The sequence below is a fragment of the Melospiza georgiana genome, chromosome 8 (genome assembly GCF_028018845.1).
Source record: "Melospiza georgiana isolate bMelGeo1 chromosome 8, bMelGeo1.pri, whole genome shotgun sequence".
NCBI classification, from domain to species: Eukaryota; Metazoa; Chordata; class Aves; order Passeriformes; family Passerellidae; genus Melospiza; species Melospiza georgiana.
This window is the reverse complement of record NC_080437.1, coordinates 12,568,700-12,590,846: the sequence shown is the minus strand read 5'-3', so window position 1 is coordinate 12,590,846 and position 22,147 is coordinate 12,568,700. Positions and strand designations below refer to the sequence as shown.

The 22,147-nt window shown below is 40.2% G+C and overlaps 1 protein-coding gene across 2 annotated transcripts in view; it reads left to right on the top strand.

Annotated features, from left to right (window-relative positions):
* TSPAN14 (tetraspanin 14) overlaps positions 1-22,147 on the top strand; it is a 32,222-nt gene that overhangs the window by 2,042 nt on the left and 8,033 nt on the right. For both annotated transcript variants that reach the window (XM_058029381.1, XM_058029380.1), the window contains exons 2-3: positions 12,552-12,649; positions 18,847-18,897. In XM_058029381.1, coding sequence (XP_057885364.1) covers positions 12,569-12,649; positions 18,847-18,897 — 132 coding nt within the window. In that variant the 5' untranslated portion in view covers positions 12,552-12,568. The remainder of the gene's footprint in view (positions 1-12,551; positions 12,650-18,846; positions 18,898-22,147) is intronic.

Sequence of the window (22,147 nt, the reverse complement as noted above, 5' to 3'; positions counted from 1 at the left end):
TGTATCCTTTTAGCTCTTTTCTTGGAGGATGCAATATAGTGTTGTTGCCTGTCCTTAGAAGGTTGTGTTGTTCAAAACTATAATGCCACTGAAACAGGAATTTTTAGAATGGCTTTCCAAAAGTTTGTAAGTGTGTTTATATTGAAAAAGACCTATGTAAGTTACAAGTAAAAACAAGTCAGTTTCACAGTTGGCATTTAGTTTTATGTTTGTTGCTCTTGTTCCTAGGTGAACTTGCTGAAGGTGCAATCTGGGTCTAAATCACAATCATGGAAAGCTGATTTTCTGGGTGGTGTGTGCTCTGTGTGATTATTTTTTTAGTGTAAGTTGATCCAGTTAGCTCCCTTTGTGTTGTAGCATTATCTCCAGTCCCCGAATCAGGAGAAAACTCACTTAAGTCTTGTTCTTGTTTCTGGGCACAGGCTTTGTCTTATATTTAGCACATTGTATACAAACTTTCCTATTTAAAGTCTCTTTCTTGTCCTTCCTGCCACCTTGTGGGGATGGGAGGGTGGCAGAAAAGATGGAAAACGTGTGATGTTGTGCTTGGAGAGTGTCTGTGCAGAGCCTTCCCATGGGTAACACAGCTATCAGCACTGCAAGGGGCTGTGTTCTGGGCTGCCTTTTACTGGCGTTAGGCCTTGTAATACTTAATGAAAGGACCATAAAAAGTCCTTGCTCTCAGCCTTAAGATGCTGTTTAATTGGGATACTTTCCTTGGTATTCAAGGCATAACTTACTGCCCTTGGGTGTAGCAAAAAAATTGTTGGCATGGTGTCTTATGAATTTGGATGATGAATGAGTTTATTGTATGTTTCTAATGAATAACTGAGAAATATTGGATTGTTTTGAGGCTGACCTCTGATTTTCTTAGAGGGTATTTTTATTTAGTTTATAAAGCTTTATTGGGTGGCTACTAATGTGCCATTATCTGTAAATAGGTGTTTGGAAAAAAGAGGAATTTTTCTGCTGATGAACTGTTAAAATTGATTCTCTTAGTCTGTCAGGTTTCTCTTTGTGGATTAGGTGTGGCACAGTTTGAGCACTGATAAGTGTGAATAAATTAAACTCTTGTTTTGATGTCCCTGTGTTAGTTCAGAATTCTCATTGGGATGTGTGTGAGGGGAAGCGGAGTTCACAGGGCAACTGTCAAAACTGTTCCACAGATCCTCCCTTTATTTTTTTGCTTTTACAAAAAATTTGACCTGGGCGGGGTATGGAAAAAATGTGTGGATTTTGGACACACTTGTGAGCTCTCTGTGCCATGTTGCTTTGCATTGTGGCTTCCTGTGTCAAAACTTCCTGTTTTTTGGTAGAACAGACTTTCACACTTTGCCACCTGTGGTACATTTCTAAGGCTAAGAGGGCTGCAATTCACAAAATCCATGAACGTGCAGTGGTTTGCATTTTGCTTCAAGCTGAAGTAGCTCAGATAAAGTAAATTACACCCTCAAACAGCAAATGGTGCAGGCTGTTACTAAAAGGGAATTAAGCAGAAGTTATTTCTAGATGCAGAGGTTATATTCTAGATCCAAAGGATGGTCGTGTGTCTTCCTCTCTGGTATTGCCCAGTCCTAAAGGCTCTTCCAAAGCTCTGCTGTTGGTGGCTTGGGTGCAGCTACTGATGCTGCCCTCAGCACAGTGTGGACAGGAACATGCTCCTTTGCTCCTTCTCTTCCTTTCCTTTGCTCATGTGCAGTCAACAGTAGCTCATGGAGGTTAAGAACAACGTCAGAGATAGTCAGACTAAAGCTTATCAAGGTTAGGTATGTGTGGTTTTAAACAGTAACAGTTTGGATCTTCCCAAGAATACGGGAATCTGAGTTTTGATTCAGCAACCTTGAACGAAGGGGAAGGGCTGAAATGTCTAAGCCCTGATGACTTAATTTTAAATGTACAATTTAACTACTTAACTATAGTTGAATGTCATATTTGAATTTCTTTTTGTGTTGTAAAAAACTTTATTCTGGACAAAATCTGCTTTCAGATGGTCAGTCAGCTGAAAAATCATTGTTGGGCAAATTCTTCTATTTTGGGAAGGTGAAGATAATAGCAAAATGCAGGTGTTGAGGATCACCTGCAAAAGTGGTGACCCTTAAAAATTGACTGCATAAGAGATTGTGATGTTTTAAATGTTAAAACAACTGCCTTGAATGGCCAGGCTTTTGTGAAGCTTTTTGACCAATCTGACATAACCCTTGAAACTGAAGCCCTCAGATAGAACCAGTCTGCTTGGTTATTCACATGTGAACTCTGTTATCACTTGTGCAGAAAATCTTTAACAAATGAAAATAAAACATGCTGGCCACAATAGGAACTATATCCAAACCCAGGGCTCTCAACTGGGTTTAAAAATAGGTATATTTTCTTTTCTGATCCAAAGTGTGCCTCAACCCCCGTTTGGCAGGGGGGAGGGATCAGCACTTGTTTTGCTCCAGTGTTTCTGGCCTTTTTTCAACTCTTTTGGAGCCAATCAACAGTGTTTTGTCCTATTCATTGTACCACCACAGCTTATGTGTGATATGTGTGAGTGGAAGAATTTCTGCTCTTATCTAAGGTGAATGCTTTATCTGTGCTTCCTCTGAGAGCTCTTGCTGTGTCATTGTCTTTAGAAGTTATGCAAAATCTGAAAATCTTAGGCCTGTCTTCATCCTTAATCTGAACCTGAGTGGGAAGGCAAGGGTATAATAAACCCAGGGCTCTGCTTCCCCTTGATCTTTGTAGTGAGCCTTGTTGAATGTTGTCTTGGTGTTGTAAAAGAGCTTCTGGGGTGTTAGAAAAAAGCTTGGCTTTATTTTGTGCTCCTGGGCCAGAGAACAGGCATTTATACCAAACTGATAAAGTCTTCCATGGGAAGAGCTGTCCGGAAACCCCCTGATGTAGCTGGGGCTCTTTGGCACTAATTGGCTCTGGCACTTGATGAGCCTGTGTGTGCATGTGAGCTTTTGGCTTTAGGGGTTGTTTTATTTTGGCATTCTCGTTCTGATTCAGGCAGGTTGTTTGTCTACAACCTCAGATGTGTTCAAGTGTCCCAACAGCCCTTTCCAGAAATCTGTTTTCCTCTCTTAACAGTTTTTGTTTCCTGCTCAAAGACTAAATAATTGATACTTGAGTCTCTCTGGAAAGGAGCTTTGTCTAAATAATTGATGGACTTGAAGGTAACAAAGTCAGGTGTTTGAGTTGCTGCCCTTGCAGCTACAGGATGAAACAGAGTATTTGGAGGCAGATGAATGCTGTGAATTTTAAAATTTTTTAAAACCTCATTTGTTCAGCTTGGCAAGTTGCGTACTCTTGCTTTGGGGCATAGAATGGATGCTGAAATAAGTTTGCTGCCATCCAGAAACTTCTGGAATAGAAAACAAAGGGAATATCCTCAGGTAATTCAGATTTGAAGGGAGACACCTGAGAGCTTGGACTCTGGTTTTTATGGGACAGCAGCCTTCTGGCTGCTGGGGTATGGAGCTGATTCTTTGGATGCATATTGCTTTTCCCTCAACAGTTTGTTAGATGGGGCTCAGGGAGGGACTTCTTGAGGGTGAAATATGCCTGCAGTGGTGGAGGTGCACCTAATAAAGGGTAACAACAGCAAAGCTTTCCACCCTGCCCTGAGTTACTTCGTTTGGCTGCGTGGTGAGCCTGTGGAGCAGGAAGGTTCATCAAAAAAGTTGTCTGACTTGAAACTAATGGAAGGCAATTAGTGAGATGACTCTTGGAAAGCAGTTGGTGAGATGGCTCTTGGAATACAGCAAGGCAGCTTTCTTTGCCAAGTGTCCATCTTGCTGAGCTTGCCAAGGATATTTTGACTGAGTGGTCATAGCAGTGCTCTGCTCCTGCAAAACAGGAGAGGGTTCAGCTGAAAGGGAATGTCATAGACATCTCTTTGTGAAAATCCTTTCTTAGGATTTTTTCCCTTCTGAGAAGCTAAGAAATCTCAGAAACAAAATGTAAGCAATAGTTACCTGCTGCTGTGGAATGCAATAGGTAGATCTGTGATTGGTCTCGTGTAGATGTTTAGAATTGGTGACCACATATGGCAGAGCTGGCTCTCTCTCTGTCTGAGCCACAGACGTTTGTTTTCATTCCATTCTATTCTTACCTTAGCTAGCCTTCTGAGATAAAACTTTTCCTTCTATTCTTTTTAGTATAGTTTTAATGTAATATATATATCATAAAATAATAAATCAAGCCTTATGAAGTATAAAATCAGATCTTCATCTCTTCTCTCATCCTGAAAACCCCTGTGAACATTGTCACAGGGCCTGTCCAGCTGGGGCAAGTGAGAAGGGGAGGTGCAGTTCAGCTCTGTGGTGGTGTTTTATCTGAGCTGTGCTGCTGGTGTAGCCAGTCACACTCAGTGTGCTGTCAGCCCATTCAGGTGGCAGCTTCCTGTGTTGTCACGTTTTTTCCATCAGGAGCTATGTTTCTCATTTTACTGGAGGCACAGGTTAGGAAATGTTTGTGTCCAAGCTCTGCACCTACTAATTCTGCTGGTGTTTGTGATTAGCTGTTGCAGACTGAGGTCTGTGTTGGAAGGAGCACTGGCTGTGTCCCTTCACAGCCTTTGTTGCCCTGATCTCTAAATGGCACGTGTTGTTCTTGGCATCATCCTGAGAGGTGGAAAGCCTGTTTTTCCTCCTTCCCTGGGGCGGATGCAGAGACTTTGGGCGAGACAGTCGAGCCTTTCTCACGACCTGCCAGAGCACTGGCTTTGGGGGAAGGGCTGGAGCTGTTCAAGCATGGGCTTGTCCTGAAGCAGCATTGGTTTTTGTCTTTTTAATCTTTTCCCTGTGGTGTGGTAGCATGTGCAGGGTGCTCCGCAAGCCTCCTTGCTGGAGCTCCTGGGGCGTTAATGGCTGCTGTGTGTTTGGGCTGAGACTGACTCTGCTGAAGTGGCTAGGATTGTGAGACACTGGTGAAGGCTGTTTTGTCACATCTTTTAAGATTTTCCAGTGCAGCCTTATGGGTTCATCTTCTAGTTGGGTTTTGCAAGTTTCACGAGTGTGTTTCTTTACCAGAAAGGAGGTAAAGAGATGAATTTCACAGTGGTTGAGCTGCCTACGTGGCCACAAAGAGCCATTTTCTCTTGTGGCTTGGAAGCTGGTGATTGTCATCCTTGGCAAGTGAAATGAGGCTGTTCTGGCTGTTATGAATGCAGCTGCAGCAAAAGGAAGCTTTGGGGGCATTGTCCCCAAACCCCCCATGCCTTTCCCCAAAAAGAAGCGTTCCCTGGTGCCTCGTGTGAAATGAGTGTTGCTCTGATGCTGAAAGCATAGGCTGTCCTAATTGAGGTGGGAGGGGAGGAAAAAAAAGGAGGTTTTGTGGATTAAACCCCACTTCTTGTTTCTGTGACATGGAGTCAGCATTGTTTAAACAGAATGAGTGATGAATGTAGCTAGCATTATCCAGATATTGCAGTCCTTACTTAGCGTGCTCTTTTCTGGAGATTAGATTTCAACCCTGGAATTTTAAATTTTTTTAAACTAAGAAATACCTTGATCTGGTTTAAACTGTTAAAATAAATATCTGTTTTATTATATGTAATATATATATTTTATATATATAAATTTATATATAGGAATATTCAGTGTGAAGGCTAAGAAATATGGTGTGGATGTAGACAGACTGCACATTATATCCAAAGCAAGGAACATTTTTAAGGAAACAAACCACAAAACCCAAAGCAAATTATATGCTCATCACTTCTTTGTTGTATATTGCTATAATCAGTCTCTTGGGGTTTTTTTCTTATGAAAAGAGAAAATAAAGATATATTCTTTCAGACTGAAATATAACTGGAGACTGAACAAGTGGCATTCCTGGAAGTGGTGAAAAGTCACAATATGTATAAAAGTATAGGATGTTCTCTGAAGAAAGTGTATTTGTCAGCAAAGAAAGGTGGTGGCTTCCTGTCTTTTTTATGATATGAAATGGTATAGCAAATGGAGGGACCCATTCTGTTCTTGAAACATTTTGGTCTGTGTGGAGGTATGGGAAGGAGCTGCCAGAGTGTATGAAATAGGTTCTGTTATTCTTGGATTACTAAACAGAAGTAAAAATATTCACCAGAGTGGAAGTTCTGGCTCCTCAGATAAGATATTTGCTTTGTAAAGCTTCCAAAACCTTCTGTTAGAAGGAGGGGGAAAAAAATCAACTTACATGCTTCTTTTAAATTAAGACTTTTGAGTTTTGCCTTGCAATTGTTGATGTTACAGAGAGTTGGTGTGTATCTGCTCTCATGAGAGGCAGTGGAAAGCAGCTGAGAAGTTTGGGTCAGCTAAGATTATTCTGGTTAACTTGTCCTGACAGGTTTTGCAGCCTGGGGTGGATAAATTCTTGCTCAGAATGACTAACTGGCTCCTATGTGTTGTCCAATACTAGAACTTGCTGTGAAGTAAAAGGAAAGCATGACTTGTGGCTTGTTGTGTATAGTGAATAAATTCAGCACAGGCCAGGTCCTATTCAGATGAAACTGGCCAATAACTTTATTAAAGAAAGCTTTCATAGGCACAGAATATTTCTCTAAACTTTTCTTAGATGTTAATGAGGCATCTATTGAACTGTCGTGATAGTATCTAGTGCTGTTTTCACTTATTTTGGGGTAATCCAACTGAATTTTAACTCCAGAGCTTTAACCAAAAGGATTAGGTCAGTCAAGGCCCTACATCCTGTGCTCCTGCTCTTCTCTGCATTTCTTAAATATTAGTGAAGAGATGGATATCTTGCAAAAGGATCTGTCTCTCTTCTACTGCCTTCTCCTTATGTTTGCAAAATTGCTGTCTTTTGGATGAAATTTATGTGCAACATTTCCTTTTCTCTCTGTTTCCTGTGCTCTCTCTTGCTTTAAGTCAGAATGTGGAGTAGATGCTTTGTTTGCACTCAGCTACTTTGAGCAGATTTTCATTGAGCTAGGTAAGAGATCCTTGCCTTTCAGTTGATACCTCTGTCGAGCACCTCTGCATGTGAAGCAGAAACCACCTCAGCTGTTCAGTTACTTCCTCAGTGAGGTCAGTGGGGCAGAGCTAGCATAAATGTACTGAAATTCTCTGGATAATTGAGTTGTGTCTCTCCTCAGTGTCAGTAACTAAAAATATTTGTAGTTTGAATTTACAATGTTAAGACTTCCATTGTACAGTGTCATTGACTGGCGTTCTGATTGGTTTGTATAAATGAAAATATAGACTCTTTGGAGCGTCTTCTGTTTTGCTGATTTCTTTTTAAATGGTATTAGCAGCTTTTTTTGCTGAGTAGGAATAAATACTTCACATGTAAGCAGGGCCAGCCAACTGTATCTTTTGTAGCTTCTGTATGAAGAACAGCGAAAAGTGAAATAGGTAGAACTGCTGTTGTCCTCTGTTGCAGCTTTTGAATTGCTGTGGGAGCAGTACTGAATTCTGCTTGTCTTTTGCAAGTCTTTAGTGTAGTATTGTTGGTTTAAGAAATCAAATGAAGCTGAAAATATTCCATGAATCATAACATGAATAACTCCTTGAATTACAGCAGTGTAGAGCCTTTGTGCCAAAGGATTGGTGATGTTAGTCATGTGGGGAGTTCAGAAGAGGCTCTTGATGACCATGTAGCTTATTCCCAAAATTGTGCAGTGTCCACTTTTTCTGAGTTCTGAGCACTTAGATGGTGTTTTGGATGCAACTCAACCACACAGAAGTAGTGGCTTGGCCAAAAGGGCAGCATGATGAGTGTGAGGTAGAGAGACCTGGAGTGGAGCTCATTTGAATTACTGCTTCCTTGTTTGGGGTTTGGAAACACTGGTGTGTGTTTCTGACAAGTTTTCCTCAGTTGTAGTTTGTGATGCAGTAATAGACTAAACCCTGGTCACTGAAACCTGAAACCCTTCCCAATAGGTTGGGGATTTGCTATTCCCTGAGGGATTGGTTTTTAGTGCTTACAGTGGAGCAACTTCTGCTTGAAATATTCTTTGAGGTCTTTGAGTCTTCAGCAGAGTACAAAATAAGGGTCCCAAAAGATGATGTCTTAAGAATTCTTTCTGGCTTTGGCCATGTATTCCATTGAGTTCTGAGATTTGTTGTTTCCATTATTTTTCTGGTGGAACAGGGATAGCCTATTAATTTGCCTTTCATGATAAGTCTTTCAGGTTAAAAAAATACTCTTTTTGTTGACTAATCCTCAGGTTTCTTTTGAGAATGAGCAAATATTCCTCTGCTCATTTGAACTGCGGCAGAACTAAATAAACTATACTTGTGTTCCTTAAGAGAAGCTTGTCTGTTCTTTTTGAGGCCCTAGTCTGAGTTTCTTGGAGACAAAATTTCAAAATGACACATGCTTGCTTGGAGCTCCTGAGTCATCAGCAGGACTGTCTGTTTCCAGGAGCAGATTAACCTGTAAGAGCATCACATCCTGTGAGTTTATTTTGCTTTTTGGCAGTACCAGCTCAGCCCCCTCAGGTGAATATTTGATGGCTGGCATCCAGATACTGCTCTGAACATTAGCACCCCTTTGGGGGTCAGCTTCTCTCTAGGATGTGGAAAGAGCAATCTATAGGTGCCTCTTAGTTGTTCCATTTTTAGAAGGCCCTAAGAATATCTCTGAATTTTTCCTGTCAGGGATTAGGCTGCTTTTTACCTTCACAAAAAACCCCTAATGATTGAGCACCCTTCAAAGAATGGCAGTTGTTTTTAATGGCACCATATCTTGAATGAACTGATGCTTTTTGATATATATTTGATCTTGATAGAGTGAAATTGAGTCATATCAAAACAAATCATAGACCAAAGTACATCTCTTGATGTTTTTAAAAATTCTTGAAATTCTTGCTCCTCAGCAAATGATTCTACATCCATTTGCTTCACCAGCTTCGTACAGATGCTTTTCATTGATGAACAGTGGTGGAGAAGCCAACAGCTTGGCAAATGACATTTTTTTTTTTTCCTCTGGCCTCAGTTGTGCCCGGTTCCCCTCATCTTTCAGTGTGTTGGATTCAGGTGTGCTGCTGGTACAGGCTGGCGCTGGAGGGGTGCTGTGTTTCCATGGGCACACTCATGGGAAAGCTTTTGCTTTCTCTCCCTTGTTCTGCCCCCTCCTGCCTGCCCCCACGCTGGCATTTGTGCATGCTCTGGCGAGGTGGATTGAAGGCTTAAACCTGTTTACTTCTTGGTGTGTGGTACAAGATTACAGGATTGAGCTGAAGATTTGCTGGTGGTTTGCTGTGTGGATGTTTGCTCCACTGAATAGGTTGATTAATGGTTGTGGGTTTTAGGAGGGGCAGGGAAGGGGATCAGGACTCTATATGGTGGAAGTATTGGCTGAACTTGGAATTTTAGTGTGACTTAGGTTTGTCTTGTAAAGTAAACATCTCTGGAGGATTAAAATAATTTTTGGATCTAAATCTAGAAAATTACTTTGTTGCAGTTGTTCTAGACTTATCTTATCCATGAGGATTTCTCTCTATTTCTACATTAGATTAGTTAACAGATCACATCCTTTTTTATGAGAGTTAGGAGCCTAGATTAGGAGTATCACTACTGTAGCATTTAAGAAGGTAAGAGTGGAATTGTGGGTGTTGAAAAGCTTTGGGAATGGCAGTGTCCTCTTGATGAATGACTACATTTTTCCCCCTCTCACTGAAGCTGTAAACACCAAGACAAAATTATATTCTACCAAAGCAGCAGGGCTCTGCATTTGATTTTTAGAAATTCCTGTTGCTGTGAGTGGGTGATAACTGTCAGCTGACTCAATGTGACTTGCTTTGTCTGAAACACAGTAGAGAACGTTATTAGTGTGTGCTGCCCACATACTGCTTTAATCTTCCAAGTGTTTTTAGTATTGCCTAACCATAGCTATGCAGCCTGTGCTGTGAACAAAGTGAATTACTGACAAGCAGATTTCTGGACTGGTTACAGATGCCTTCTGTGTTAGGAAACATGATTGCTTTTAGTATAAACATGGGGAGGGTGGCTGTGTAGTCTTGAGTGGACTGCTTCATTTGTTTGTAGTGTTAGTGAAAAAAAAAAAAATCACATACCTGCACTTCAGATTTGTTATGCTACTCCCATAGCACCCATACTGTGTCCAGTGGTCTGTCAAGAACCACCAAAAGAGTTCTGATGGAAGTAAGCACAGAGCAGGCCAAATCAGCTCTTAAGATAGTGGTTTGGAAGCTAATATCTGTCTGAGGAGCTGTGTGCTGTTACAGGACAGCTTCTTGCTGCTGCTGCTAATACACTCCCCATCATTTCTGAGCATTTAGAAATGTGTATGTTGAACAAGTGTTTTGCTCCTTCATTCTGCTAAAATACTGTGCTTGGTATTGACTGGGGCATTTTAGCAGTTGTTTGAAGTATGGAGAAATGTCTTGCAAGGTGGTGGTGGAAACATTGAGGTGGGTGGGAGTAGTGCTGCTTGTCAATAAGGATACTTTTAATCCTCTTATTGCTGTGAATAGTTTCAGTGAAGCTGGGGCTGAACAGTTGCATATAAGTCCAGTGCCAGGGAGGGTAACCTAACAAAAAGTAAGTCTTCAGATATTTGTACTTAAGGTTGTGAAGTGATGTGCTTGCCTTTTTGCCTCAGGTTATATTTTAACCCTCTTTGTCTAGCAGAACCTTATTTTTGTGGAATTTAATGATGTGCTAGCTAAATGCAACCTGCTGCTTTCTCTTTTGTAGATGTAGCAGCATCAAAAGCAATGCCCCTTATGTGCGTTTTGCAGTTGCTGCTCCTGTCTCTTACGAGGTTCCGGATTTTCAGAGGGAGGTGGCACAGCAGTGATGGAGGCCTCAGTGTGTCAGCCTCTGGGGAATGTATCTGCACTGGCAGCCAGTGTACTGCTGCAAAATGGGATTGCACTCATGCAAATGAGCCTTGCACCCTGCTCAGATTAGTGGGAATCTGTTCTTGTACCCTCCCTTTCCTCTCTTGCCCAGGCACATCAGACTGACTGCCTTGGACAAGTCTGTGCATATTGATTGTTGACATACAAATTGCCATTTGGAGCTAGAAACTGAAATTAAGTTGGGAAAACCAGTCTTTGTTCCTTTTCTTATAATCACAGTTGTGGACTTAGATAAGCAAGAGGAGGGTGCTTAAGCAAGAGTTCTTTGCTATGAGTCATAACAGTTGTAAAGGTTCCTAAATTTTGTCTGTAACACTGGATGGGTTGCAAAGGTCAGTAACTAAATTACAAAACTCATTTTATGTGGTACAGCTGGCCAAATGGAGGAAGGTCCTTTCCAGTCACTGCCCGTACTGCCAAAAAGGGCAATTTCCTTTGCTTTAATGAAAATTAAATGTTTTTTGCTATAAATGGACTGTGCACATTAGAAGTTATAAGGTGAAGGAAGAAAACCTGTTTTCAGTGTTTGGTTAAAGTTATATGGAAATCAACATCTGAACTCTAGAAATAGCAAGCTGAAATATGAATTGACACTCTAGTCTGTACTGGATGGGATTCTCAAAGCCAACTTCTGTTTCTTTTGTAAGTGGGAGTGTTTTATACTGAGGTGCAGATTCCTTTCTAGGAAAAGAAACTCCAAAACCAAACAACCCCAAAAAACCTAGTTTACCTTCTTATAACTGTGGATGTGGTGCAGTTCACTTGTCCATTCCGTGGTCTGGATTTCAGACTTTACTGGATAGGCTTGATTTTTGCACACTGCCTGTGAATGACCAGTGTGGCGCAGGATGTTTTTTAGTTAGGAGGTGTTTGAAAATTCTGCATTCTTGTTTCCTTGCCTTTGCAAACCTTTTACTGACATTTACCTCAAGGAAGTGGAGGATTGAAATGCTGCTCATCTGTCTTAGGCAGCACTCAGCTGTCCAGAATGTGAGGGCAGTGCAAGTGCTTACTCCTGCTCTGAATTCACAGCTTGTTCTGTTTTTCTTATGCGTGGCATTTCTGCAGAGGTGGTTTAGTTATGATTCTCTGAACAGCTGTAGTTGTCTGAAATACTTGAGCAAGAGTTGTGGTTGAACCTTGTCTCTCTAGTGTGTGTAAGGAAGCAAACCAAACTCCACAGAGCAGAGGGTTTTAAATGGTGGGACTTTGGTTCTTGACAATAAAACCTCTTACAGGAGATGGTGTGGTAAAGAAACATGCACATATGGAAGAGCTGGGTACAATTACCTTTTGTATTTAGCAGTCCAGAGAGTCTGAGAGATTCCAGGTAACCACTTTGGATATCCTGCTAGCTAGATTGCTGGATGTACAATGCTCAGGGTTTGTGGATGAGTCCAAGCAGCCTTTTGCAGAAGTAAAATGGTTTTGAAGGAGTGAGAAGGCAGATGAGTGTCACCTTGCTTATGTTGATCTCCCTAGGCTAACTGTATAGTGAGTTTCCTTTGTGGGTGTGCCTGCCCTGTTAAAACATTAGAGTGCTTAAAGATAAGATTATTAAGCAAAAGATACTGAAAGGAAATGTAGGGTCAGTGGAAGTGTGAGCTGACTTTGAAAATGCCTTTTGATGGCATATGGTACAGATTACTGTACTCTCTTTCTCAACAGAGCAAGAGAGACTGGGGAAGAAACATTTATTCATGAAATCTTTTCCTAATCCTGTCATTCTTTCTCTTCTGTGCAGAGGCTGTGCCATAGAAGATGCACTATTACCGATATTCTAATGCAGAAGTCAGCTGTTGGTACAAATACTTGCTCTTCAGCTACAACATTGTCTTTTGGGTGAGTACAGAATGTAGAGGCTGAAATAGCTGAGGCATAGCTAAGTTTTATTAACTTCATTACTCTGGTCAAGAGAACAAGCTGAAATAGTTGTGTTAAAGCAGGAAACTGATGTATAGTATGCCCCAGGTGTTGTAATTGAAGAAGCTTATCCCTTATGAGAAATAAATTGTTATTGAAAGTGTGAGGACTCGGTATCCATATTATCCACGTTAAGTTGTTTCCCTATTAAAAGAATCCTCTTGTAATGTTTCCTTTCAGATCATCTTTGATCATTGTTGGGTGGTGTAGCTGTAAATACACTATGCAGAAGAGAAGAAAGGAGCTTCCTCAGGGATGTGTCAACAGCTGGCAGCACATGTCATGCTCTGTGGACTGCTGAATTGTCTGATACAGTCTTGAAATACTGAGCTATGGACTAATCTGCCTATAATGTTTAGAATTGTGAGTGTGAGAAGGTACAACAATACATAAGTGGATTTAGATGTTAATGAAGCACCTGCCTTGGAAAAGAAAGGCCTTTAAAAGTTAGAGCATAATGTTGCACCAGAAAGAGTTAAGATGCCTGTGAGGGGAAGATGAGGAAGCAATTCAGACAAACTCAGTAGTTCCTTTTGGAGAACTTTCAGGTCAAATTCAGGTTAACACAAGTTTGCACCTGAAGTCCTAGAACTGCAGTCATGGAAAGGCATGAGTAGTCCTGGAAAAGTGCAGATACAGTGACATGTCCAGTGCTAGCAGTAAAGTTGCTGATAACCTCAGAACTTGTTGCTACTGTCGCCACCTTTTGTTTACTAGTGCAATGCTCCAGCGTGATACTGCAGCATTAAACCACGGGGAGTTACCCTCCTGTGGATACCTGGGCAGAAAAGATTTGCAGAAACTTTTGTTCCATTAGGGGTTGATGTGCTACAATATTGCATAGTACAAGTGTTCATTAGGCACGATATTTTCGGTTTTTCAATTGAGGATGCTTTCAACAGGTCAGAAATTGTGTTTACAAGCCACCAGCTCTGCAGTTCCTTTTCTTCTGTGTTGTGCAATTCCCATGTACCCGTGGTGGAGTGTGGCACAGTGAGAAGTGATGCTTCTCAAACTGTTCTGGTTTTCAGAGAAATCACTTCATAACTGTGTGGATGCTCTTCAGAAGTTCGTGGTGGGATATGTGAGAATCAACACTCTTGTTCATTAACATATTAGGATTCCTCTAGACCTCTACTTTTTTCTAGTGAGTGTCTCATGAAGTGGGGTCTATGAGTGACTGTTTCTGACAATCTTTTAAACTGAAATTTTTTTGTCTTCTCTGTAAGAAAAATTCTTGACAGTCTTCCTCCCCTGTTTTTCTGCCTCTGTTTTTTCACAAGAATAAATTTTGTATCTTTTTCTCTTCCACAGTCACTACATTTTTTCACTATTTAAAAACTATGTTCTCTTGAGATGAATGATGAAGATCTAAAGATTTTTCTGTTCTTTAAAGAAAAACTTCTACAGAGATGCCAAAACCTTGAGGAGAATTGATACTACTACCTGTGTGTTCCAGCTGATCTGTTGGCTGGAGGAATTAGCTTTCTGAGCAGGTACTTGTAGTCCTGGTAGCTTCCTCAACAAAAGGATCTGATGCTTCTGTTGACGTTATCAGGCTGACCTAGTAAATGATGTGCAGCTACAGCTCTTTGGATAAGATTTTTGGCACCTTTAGTTGTAGAACAAGCTATGTAAATGTTGAAGGTAGACACCCCTATAGGCAATCCATGAATCATTTAGCTGACACAAAGATTCAGGAGCCTGTGAAATCTTGCTGTCTGGAATGACTGCAAATTCACCATTTGTGAAACAGAGTGAATTTTCTTAAAAAAACCGAAGGGCTACCAGAAGGGGAAATGTAACCGTAATCCACAAGTGGCATTTAAAGAGGGAATGTTAGTTTTGATTCACTTTCCTTGGGTTGCAGGACAAATGCTTCTGGGAACTTTTTTGTGAGCATTTGTTAGTGAGCCTGGCTGCTCTAGAGGTGGATGAGGGATGGATTTAGCTGGATGTCAGAGGGCCTTTTGGCCATATAAGCTGTTAGAGCTCTCCTGTGTTGATGCACCAGGTAATAGTAAATAATTGCAGGAAAATAATTGCATTTGTTCTTCTGTCATCCTTATAAAAGGTAAATGTTGACTTTCCCATTGTAGCTCTAAAGATATCATTGACTATATAAACTTTAAAGCATGTGCTGATGTAGTAATTCCCAGAAGTTTTGGACTTTTCACTGAGTGTGGTTACTGCAATTTGTGTCATGCTTCAGGTGCAGTTCACATAGATTGGGATTAAACAAAATATTGAACACCAGGAGGGCAAATATGACTAACAAAGGCAAGCTCAGTGTAATCACCCTTTAGAAATCTGTAAATCTTCATTCTTTGGAAGTCTCTTTTTTTCAGGCGAGTGACTTGGGAATAGAAAGTTCTGGCTTTTAGTTGTGCACTGCTGGCTTGAAATACCACTTCTCTATTATTTTAAGAAAGGGAATGGAGGCCAGAGGAAGGCTCTGCCTAGGCCTGATTTTCATGTGTGATTACTTTGTTTCCATCCTGCTTTTTAGGCATGCTCACAAGACTTGGCCTGTCCAAATACACTCTTGTTAATGAGTGGTGATAAGGCAGTGCTGCAGCCATTAAGATGTCCCTGCAGAGAGCGAGATAAGAAGCCTGGACCTTTTTATGCTTGCAAGCTTTTTGTTTTTTGGGGGTTTTTGTCAAATCACTTCATTGGTCATGGTGCAATTTAAAGATTGCAACAATGCCAAATGAGGAGCTTGGTTTTGGCACCTTTCTGTTCTGAGTCGTTCTGCAATTGAGTGAGCTCTTCTGTGAGAGCTCTGGTGCTTGCTGCTTTGCCTCCAGTTGAAAGGGTGTTTTTTGGGGTAGATTTGCACCTCACTGGGCCATGGCTGGTTCAGTGAAGTGAAGGATTGCATGTGTGCTCTGCCAAAGCCTTTTATGTTGTATATGAGCTCACTGTCTCTCACATGAATTGAGAGAGAAGGGTAAAATAGCTTTTAGCTCCCATCACCTGGGTTTATCTTCTAAAGGTCAGTAGCTGTTTGTGACTCTTAAGTGTTATTGGAGGCAAAACCAGAACTTGTCACTCATCCTATAGGAGATTTGGCATTTTGCCCTGCACGTGGTGAGGAAGGTCAAAAATTCTCTTCAGGTCTGGAAAAGAATTCTGAGTTTGTCTCTTTGAAAAATAAGAGAAGACCCAGGTTAGCATAAGATTTTCTTGGCTTTTCCAACGTATGTTGTTTTCCAGGAACTTCTGTAACAGCAATGCTGTGCCAGGAAGAGGAGAGAATGCACCAGCAGGTGGTTTCCTGGCCCTGAGAGGAAGAGTCTCTGAAGAGTAAAGGATAGGAAGGAAGGGCTGCAGGCTGCTGATTGCTCTAGCATGGGTGGAGATGCAGTGTAAAATAGGATTATCCAGGGGGTGGGAAATGGATTCTCTGTGAGAATACACAAAAACTGCACGCAATTCCTATTGCTGCTCATCAGACCTAGGGACAGACTGACCCACAATCACTTTGTGTTGCAAGAGCTGCCTACATCTGAGAAACATTAGCCTTCTTTGCTCAGTTGGTAGTGTGATTCTGGCAGCATAGTCTTAGGAATCATAGGAATTCAAAGTGTGATTGGGAATGGGTAAATGGGTGATGCTTAAAAGTGATGATTTGGGCACAGTGTCGCTGAGTTGACATCAGTATTGTACATCTGAGCAGTGCCTACAGTTTGATGCAATATGTTTAAAAAGTGGATTTATCAGTTCTAAAGCAGGAAATAAGCGAATGCTGGTAAATAGTGTTTCAGTTTCTGGGCACAATTGAGCTGCTTTGTGTATGTTTCCATCAAATCTTTCATGGAGTAAATGTCTTGAAGGGCTCTGCAGCGCAGCAGTGAATTGGGAAATCCAGTTCGTTCTTGTTTACATGTTGTTCAGATTCTGGTGAAAGGCAGATTGCAAAATGCTGTGCTTTTTGAAATAGCTGACTAGCCTACTCTCACCCTGGGAACAGTTTTGGTTTTCCTTGCTTCTTCTCAGCTGCCTCTTGTCCCATTCACTCAGCCATTTATCTCAGTGAGCTGGAGGAGGTTAAAACCTGGCCTTCAGTTTAGGCAGGATCAGTTCCCCGCCTGCCTTGCAGCCATCCCTTGGGTGCCTCTGTGCAGGTGTGTTAGAGAGGGGATTTTCCTGTACAACTCTGGGCATGCTCAATCACACCAGCTCCTTAGCTAGTTTGATCAGCATGGTCTGCTTTTACAGTGGTTTTCAGTGAGATACTTTAAAGTATCTTAGGCATAGTCTTTGAAACAAAAGGATTTATTTTCATTTTTCATTTCACTACTATTTTACATTGTTGCAGATTGCTTGTTTTGGTCATTGCACCTGTCAATGCTGATGGCTTTGTTTCTTCTGCAAGTACCTCATACTTTACTAGATTTCTGCAAAAGTATTTTTTAATGTATCTGGTTTGGTTGCTTCTAGTGAAATTTTTGAGTTGTTTGTCTTAGCTGAATTAAGTTTAGATTTATCCACATTGTTTTAATGAGACTAAGTTTATTTTTCTTCTGATAAACTCTATTTTACTTGTAGCTAGTTCACACATATGCTTATGGAAATAAATTTGTAAAAGTAGTATATTTTCTTGAAACTGAATGTTTTATAACAACATGAGAGCAAAGTTCATGTTCAAAGGTGAAAATAATGCATGCTAGTGAAAAATCTACTTAATCAAAAATTCGTTAAAATTTAATTAAGAAGGTAATTATAAGAAGGCAGACAGTCTGAAGAGGTCACCCTATTTATAATTCAATAGCACAATATTAGTATTCTAGTACCCTTAATTTGTATACAGAGAGTGGAATATGTTCTTCCCAGTAATTTTTTTCCACCTTGTTTTCTGTAGAAAAAATTTCCAAAGATCCAGCTGTCTGTATAATTTACCTTGATTACTGCAAATTATACCAGCTGTCTTCATCTGTCTCCCTGCATTCCTGGAGCATTTGGAGTGAAAAGGATGAAGGATGCATCAATTACATGCACGGTGCAACTTAATGACATACAAGTTTGATTACTGACTATTTCCCCTGCTTTTTTTTGATCTGAACATCACTGGGTTAAGATCTAGGGTTGATCTGGGTCAATATTCTGTTTATATTGATGTGGTTTTTGATAGTATTTTTCAAGTTATGTTTTGATCCAAATGATCACTTTAGATGTTCTTAGCTGATTCAGAGTCCAAGGTGAGTACTCATTGTGCTATTGCTTCTGGCAATTAGTTTAGTACTGCTTTGTTCAGTTCTAGCTCCATGTGTCAGTGGTGGTTTTGGTTGCTTAATCCAGATTATGGCATATAATAATTCCTGCATAGACGGGAAAATTATAAGAGGTCATTTTAGTTTGATTGTTGAGGTTGGATATTAAAAACAAGTTGCCTGAGCATTGAAGAAAGGGAATAAAATATTAGAACAAGTAACTCTTGCTTCTTTTGAGTGACTGTAATTCAGCAGTATTTATTATACAAGCATATGAATTAGTGGTGGGTTTATTGTTAGATTTGGTGTTTATGGAAGGTAATAAAATGGGCCATGAATCCAGCTTGATTGACATGGGCTTCAACAAAGTAAGGGTTCAGAAGACAACCTGTGTCCAATCAGAGGAGAGGCTAATATAGAGAGCCTTGGCACTGAAGTCACAAGGAGCAGGCATGGCTACTGTCATGGCCATAATATTGGTGACTATTAAGTGACTAAATAGGGAACGACCTCAAAATGCATTAAATATTCTGACGTCTTCATTAGTGGGCAGGCAGACACTTTATAGCAGGTCCTTGGGATAAGGGTTACTCCCATTTGCATGCTGCTCTGTGGGGCTGTCTGTTAAGTGTCTCTTCTTCTTGAGTAATGTGCTTCTCCAGTAATCATGAAGAATCAAATTAAAATACTTTTAAAAAAGTAATTTATAAAATGTATAAATGTTGTGGAATAAATGCCCTTCAAATATTTTTATAAGAGATGGACTCATAGGGAGTGAGATCCCATTACTGTTGTCTCAAATTAGAGGCAGTATTTGTTTTATTTGAGCAGTAGTGCTACTAGCTAAGTTTTTTGATAATGTCATTGATTATTACATCTAATTTTTGTTTTTAATTTTAGCTAGCTGGAGTGGCCTTCCTTGCAGCTGGTCTGTGGGCATGGAGTGAAAAGGTAAGCATAAGAGATGACTGGTCTTATTTCAGTGGCTGCCTCCTCCTGCTCCAGTAAAACTACTTCCTCAGGAAGCAGCAGAAGTTAAATGTAGCATCTGAACTCAGGAGCATGTTCAAATAATCTAAACTGAGTTTAGTTGGAATTTACTTCTTGTCCTTGATCAGGATTTAAGCTGTGACCCTTGTCATTCAGAGCTTTCTTATGAACTTGTAAGAGCAGGATGCTGGGGAGAATTTAGCCTTTATGAACAGGTTCTCTTTCAAAAGCATGTTTTCTAAAATCTGTATTTCTCCACTCACCTCCTTTCATTGCAAACAAATATTTGTGAGGGGTATGAGCTGTCCTTATATGTTAAAAAGCACCACTAAATCTAAATGTGTGTCTTTGAAATACTTGAGAAAGATGGTCCCTATCTGTTGGCCATCTTTTGTCCACTTTATTCCCCAAGGAGTGCTTAAGTGATTGTTTCCCTGTAGAGGAACAACACTGGGGAACATGATGTAGCTGAATAACTCTTATTTTTAGTAAAGGTTTCTTGTAGCTAAGAGACTTCCTCAGCTGAAGGAAGTTAAACACATGTGTAACGCATGTTACACACATTAGTTCTCCTGTTGCAAGAGAACAGAATGATACAGGTATGGCAATGAATGGTTCCCCCACTGAATGGCTGTAAAAGTATGAGTTTAATGAATCCAAGCACTAAGAGAAAGTGACCATTACCAGATTCACTGATCTGCATCTCAGGCAGGAGTGGAAGGCAGGTGCCCTCCCTGTTCAGTTGTGCCACAAACTAGTAAGACTTCAATTACCATCATATGTTCACTTTTCTTTGATTGAAGTGGTTCCAAACAGCAGCTGTCTGCATGCAGAGGGGTTCTGAGTCCTCTGCTTTTTGGAAGTGAGTTTTACGGTACTTTTAATTCTGAGGTATTTATTCTCCTCCTCCCTGCTCCCCATGTGCTTGCACACATTCTCATAACTAGATTACTGCTGTCATTGCTATGTGAAAACCTATCTTGACACACAAATGCATTTGCCTCCTATTTTGTTGTTACAAAAGGATTTTGTTTCCAACCCTTTAAGGAGGATGTTAAACTTGCCTTGAATTTATGTTCTGTAATGTTCATTCTTTTGTTTTTTTTTTTTTATACAAGCACATGGGATCTGTGTGGCTGGAGACTAATGTCTCCATTTGCCAAATTGACTTTATGGTACACTGAAGGGACTAAAAGGCAAAGGCAGACTCTTTCTGTCTTTCTTTTTTGAACTTTTCCTGAGTTCTTTCTGTTCTTTGTGCTATCTTGCAAATAAATGCTTCAAAGCCTTTCCTGTGCTTTTGAACTTCTGAATGGTTCATGAAATCTGTTGGTTATTTTTATGTCAGTTCTGTGCTGTTTTCAGTCTTTCAGAGCAGTGCCATTCTTCAGCCAGTTGTGCCTGTATTTCACAGATAAGCATCTTGGTGAACAATAGATGGGAAGTAAGAGAAAAACTTTGCAGAAACTGAGCTGCAGTGGTAAACCCAAAGATAAACTACAGGTGGTGGAAGAGTTCTGAACATCCTGTCTCTTACCACAATATGAAGTACATTAGGTCCATTTCATTTCTCTGACTTTGTCTCTCTTCTTTGTGCATTAGGAGTACAGATTAATTCCTCAGCAGTCTTTTTCTCTGGGTATAAATCCTGTGCTTCTCTTTTGGCTGGTAATATGCTGAAATGAGACTGCTGGTTTGTGGGAAGTGTTGAAAATACTACATGGGAGAGTGTTACCATTGTGACTCCTGTTGTTTGATTAAGATCCAGTCTCTCTAACTGGTGTATCTAATTGGCCTATCCTTATGATTTTGTAACTGACTTTGGTTATTCTGAACAGGCAGATAAAAGTTAACTTCCATAAAATTTTAAGAGTCAGTATCTGTCAAACAACAGATACTGCAAAAGTCACAAAGAGTGAATTATTGTAAAGTGTTGGTAGAAACAAGATGAATAACACTGAGCCCTCTTATCAGGAAAACCGTTTTTGTTAGAATTTCCAAGACCAAGTTTGGAAGCTGTTAAGTGTAACAGTTTTTAAAAATGAAAGTGTGTGACTGGTAAAACATTATCAACAAACTAGGACCATTTTGTAATAGTCTGTTTCAGCTGTTAGTCACCAGCTGTTGCAAGGCAATTCTGAGTCCTTCAGTTTAATTATTTTTTTTCCTTTTCATCCCATCAGCCAGTTTTGTTATAAACAACTCTGTCTTGCTGTTGCCAAATTAACAGCTCTGACAGAATCTGTTAAGGAACATGCTATGAAAGAAGATGGAGTCCTGTGGAACACTGCAGTACTGTTAATCAATGTCCTCAGCTGATGGAGTTCCTCCAAGGGCACATTTTCTTCTAATGCTGTAGATTTTATTTTGTTAAGTAAGCAGTTGAATAAGAAGTGATAGAGATTTTTCCAAGGTCTTATCTTGGGATGTATATCCTTTGCACTTTATTTCTTGAATGTATACCTGGTAGAAAGATGTTAATTTGCATTTTATTGAAAGAATTCGGCAGCCTATTCCAAGTGTCTCTGGTATTTTTCTCTTACACTAAACATGGTTAGCTTGAGAATATACTCTATAAAGAAAAAAAAATAGTGAGCATGTGATGATTTTTTATTTCTTTGTTTCAAAAGTGAAAATATTTCCTTACTAAAATGTTCTGTGTATTGTTGATGGTTGTATGATGAACACTCAGACTACTGTAGGGCTGCCTGGGTGTCCCTACAAATCATTCTCATGAAGAGTTTGTCCCTTCTGTCTTCTGCAGGTTCCATCTTGTTCTTCCACATACCCTGAGAATCCTGCTATTTCTAATCCTGTGTATTTGATGGAATTTTAATGGTAGCTGGTGTAATAACTTCTTTGAACCTAATCTAGAAAGTAAAAGGAAGGTTTTCACTGTGTTAGCATTGCGTTCACATAGATTTAGCAATCTAAGCACACAGACTTCATAGCAAAGATTAAAGTCAAGATAGGTGGTTTCTGGATAGTTAACAAAAAAGAAAATGTTGCTTCTATGTTAGGCAAATTGCAAATATAGAGAACAGATAACTGCTTTTTGTGTAAGAATATCAGGGGTCAAAGGGGAGCGTTTAGGCTATACTGTTATATTTCTGAAAGAGTTTGGAGTAGCACTAGTAAGACACTCTGGCACTAGAAGGATTGTAACCAAAAGAGAGGAAAAATATGCTTCCCTTGAAAACAAAAAAAAAGA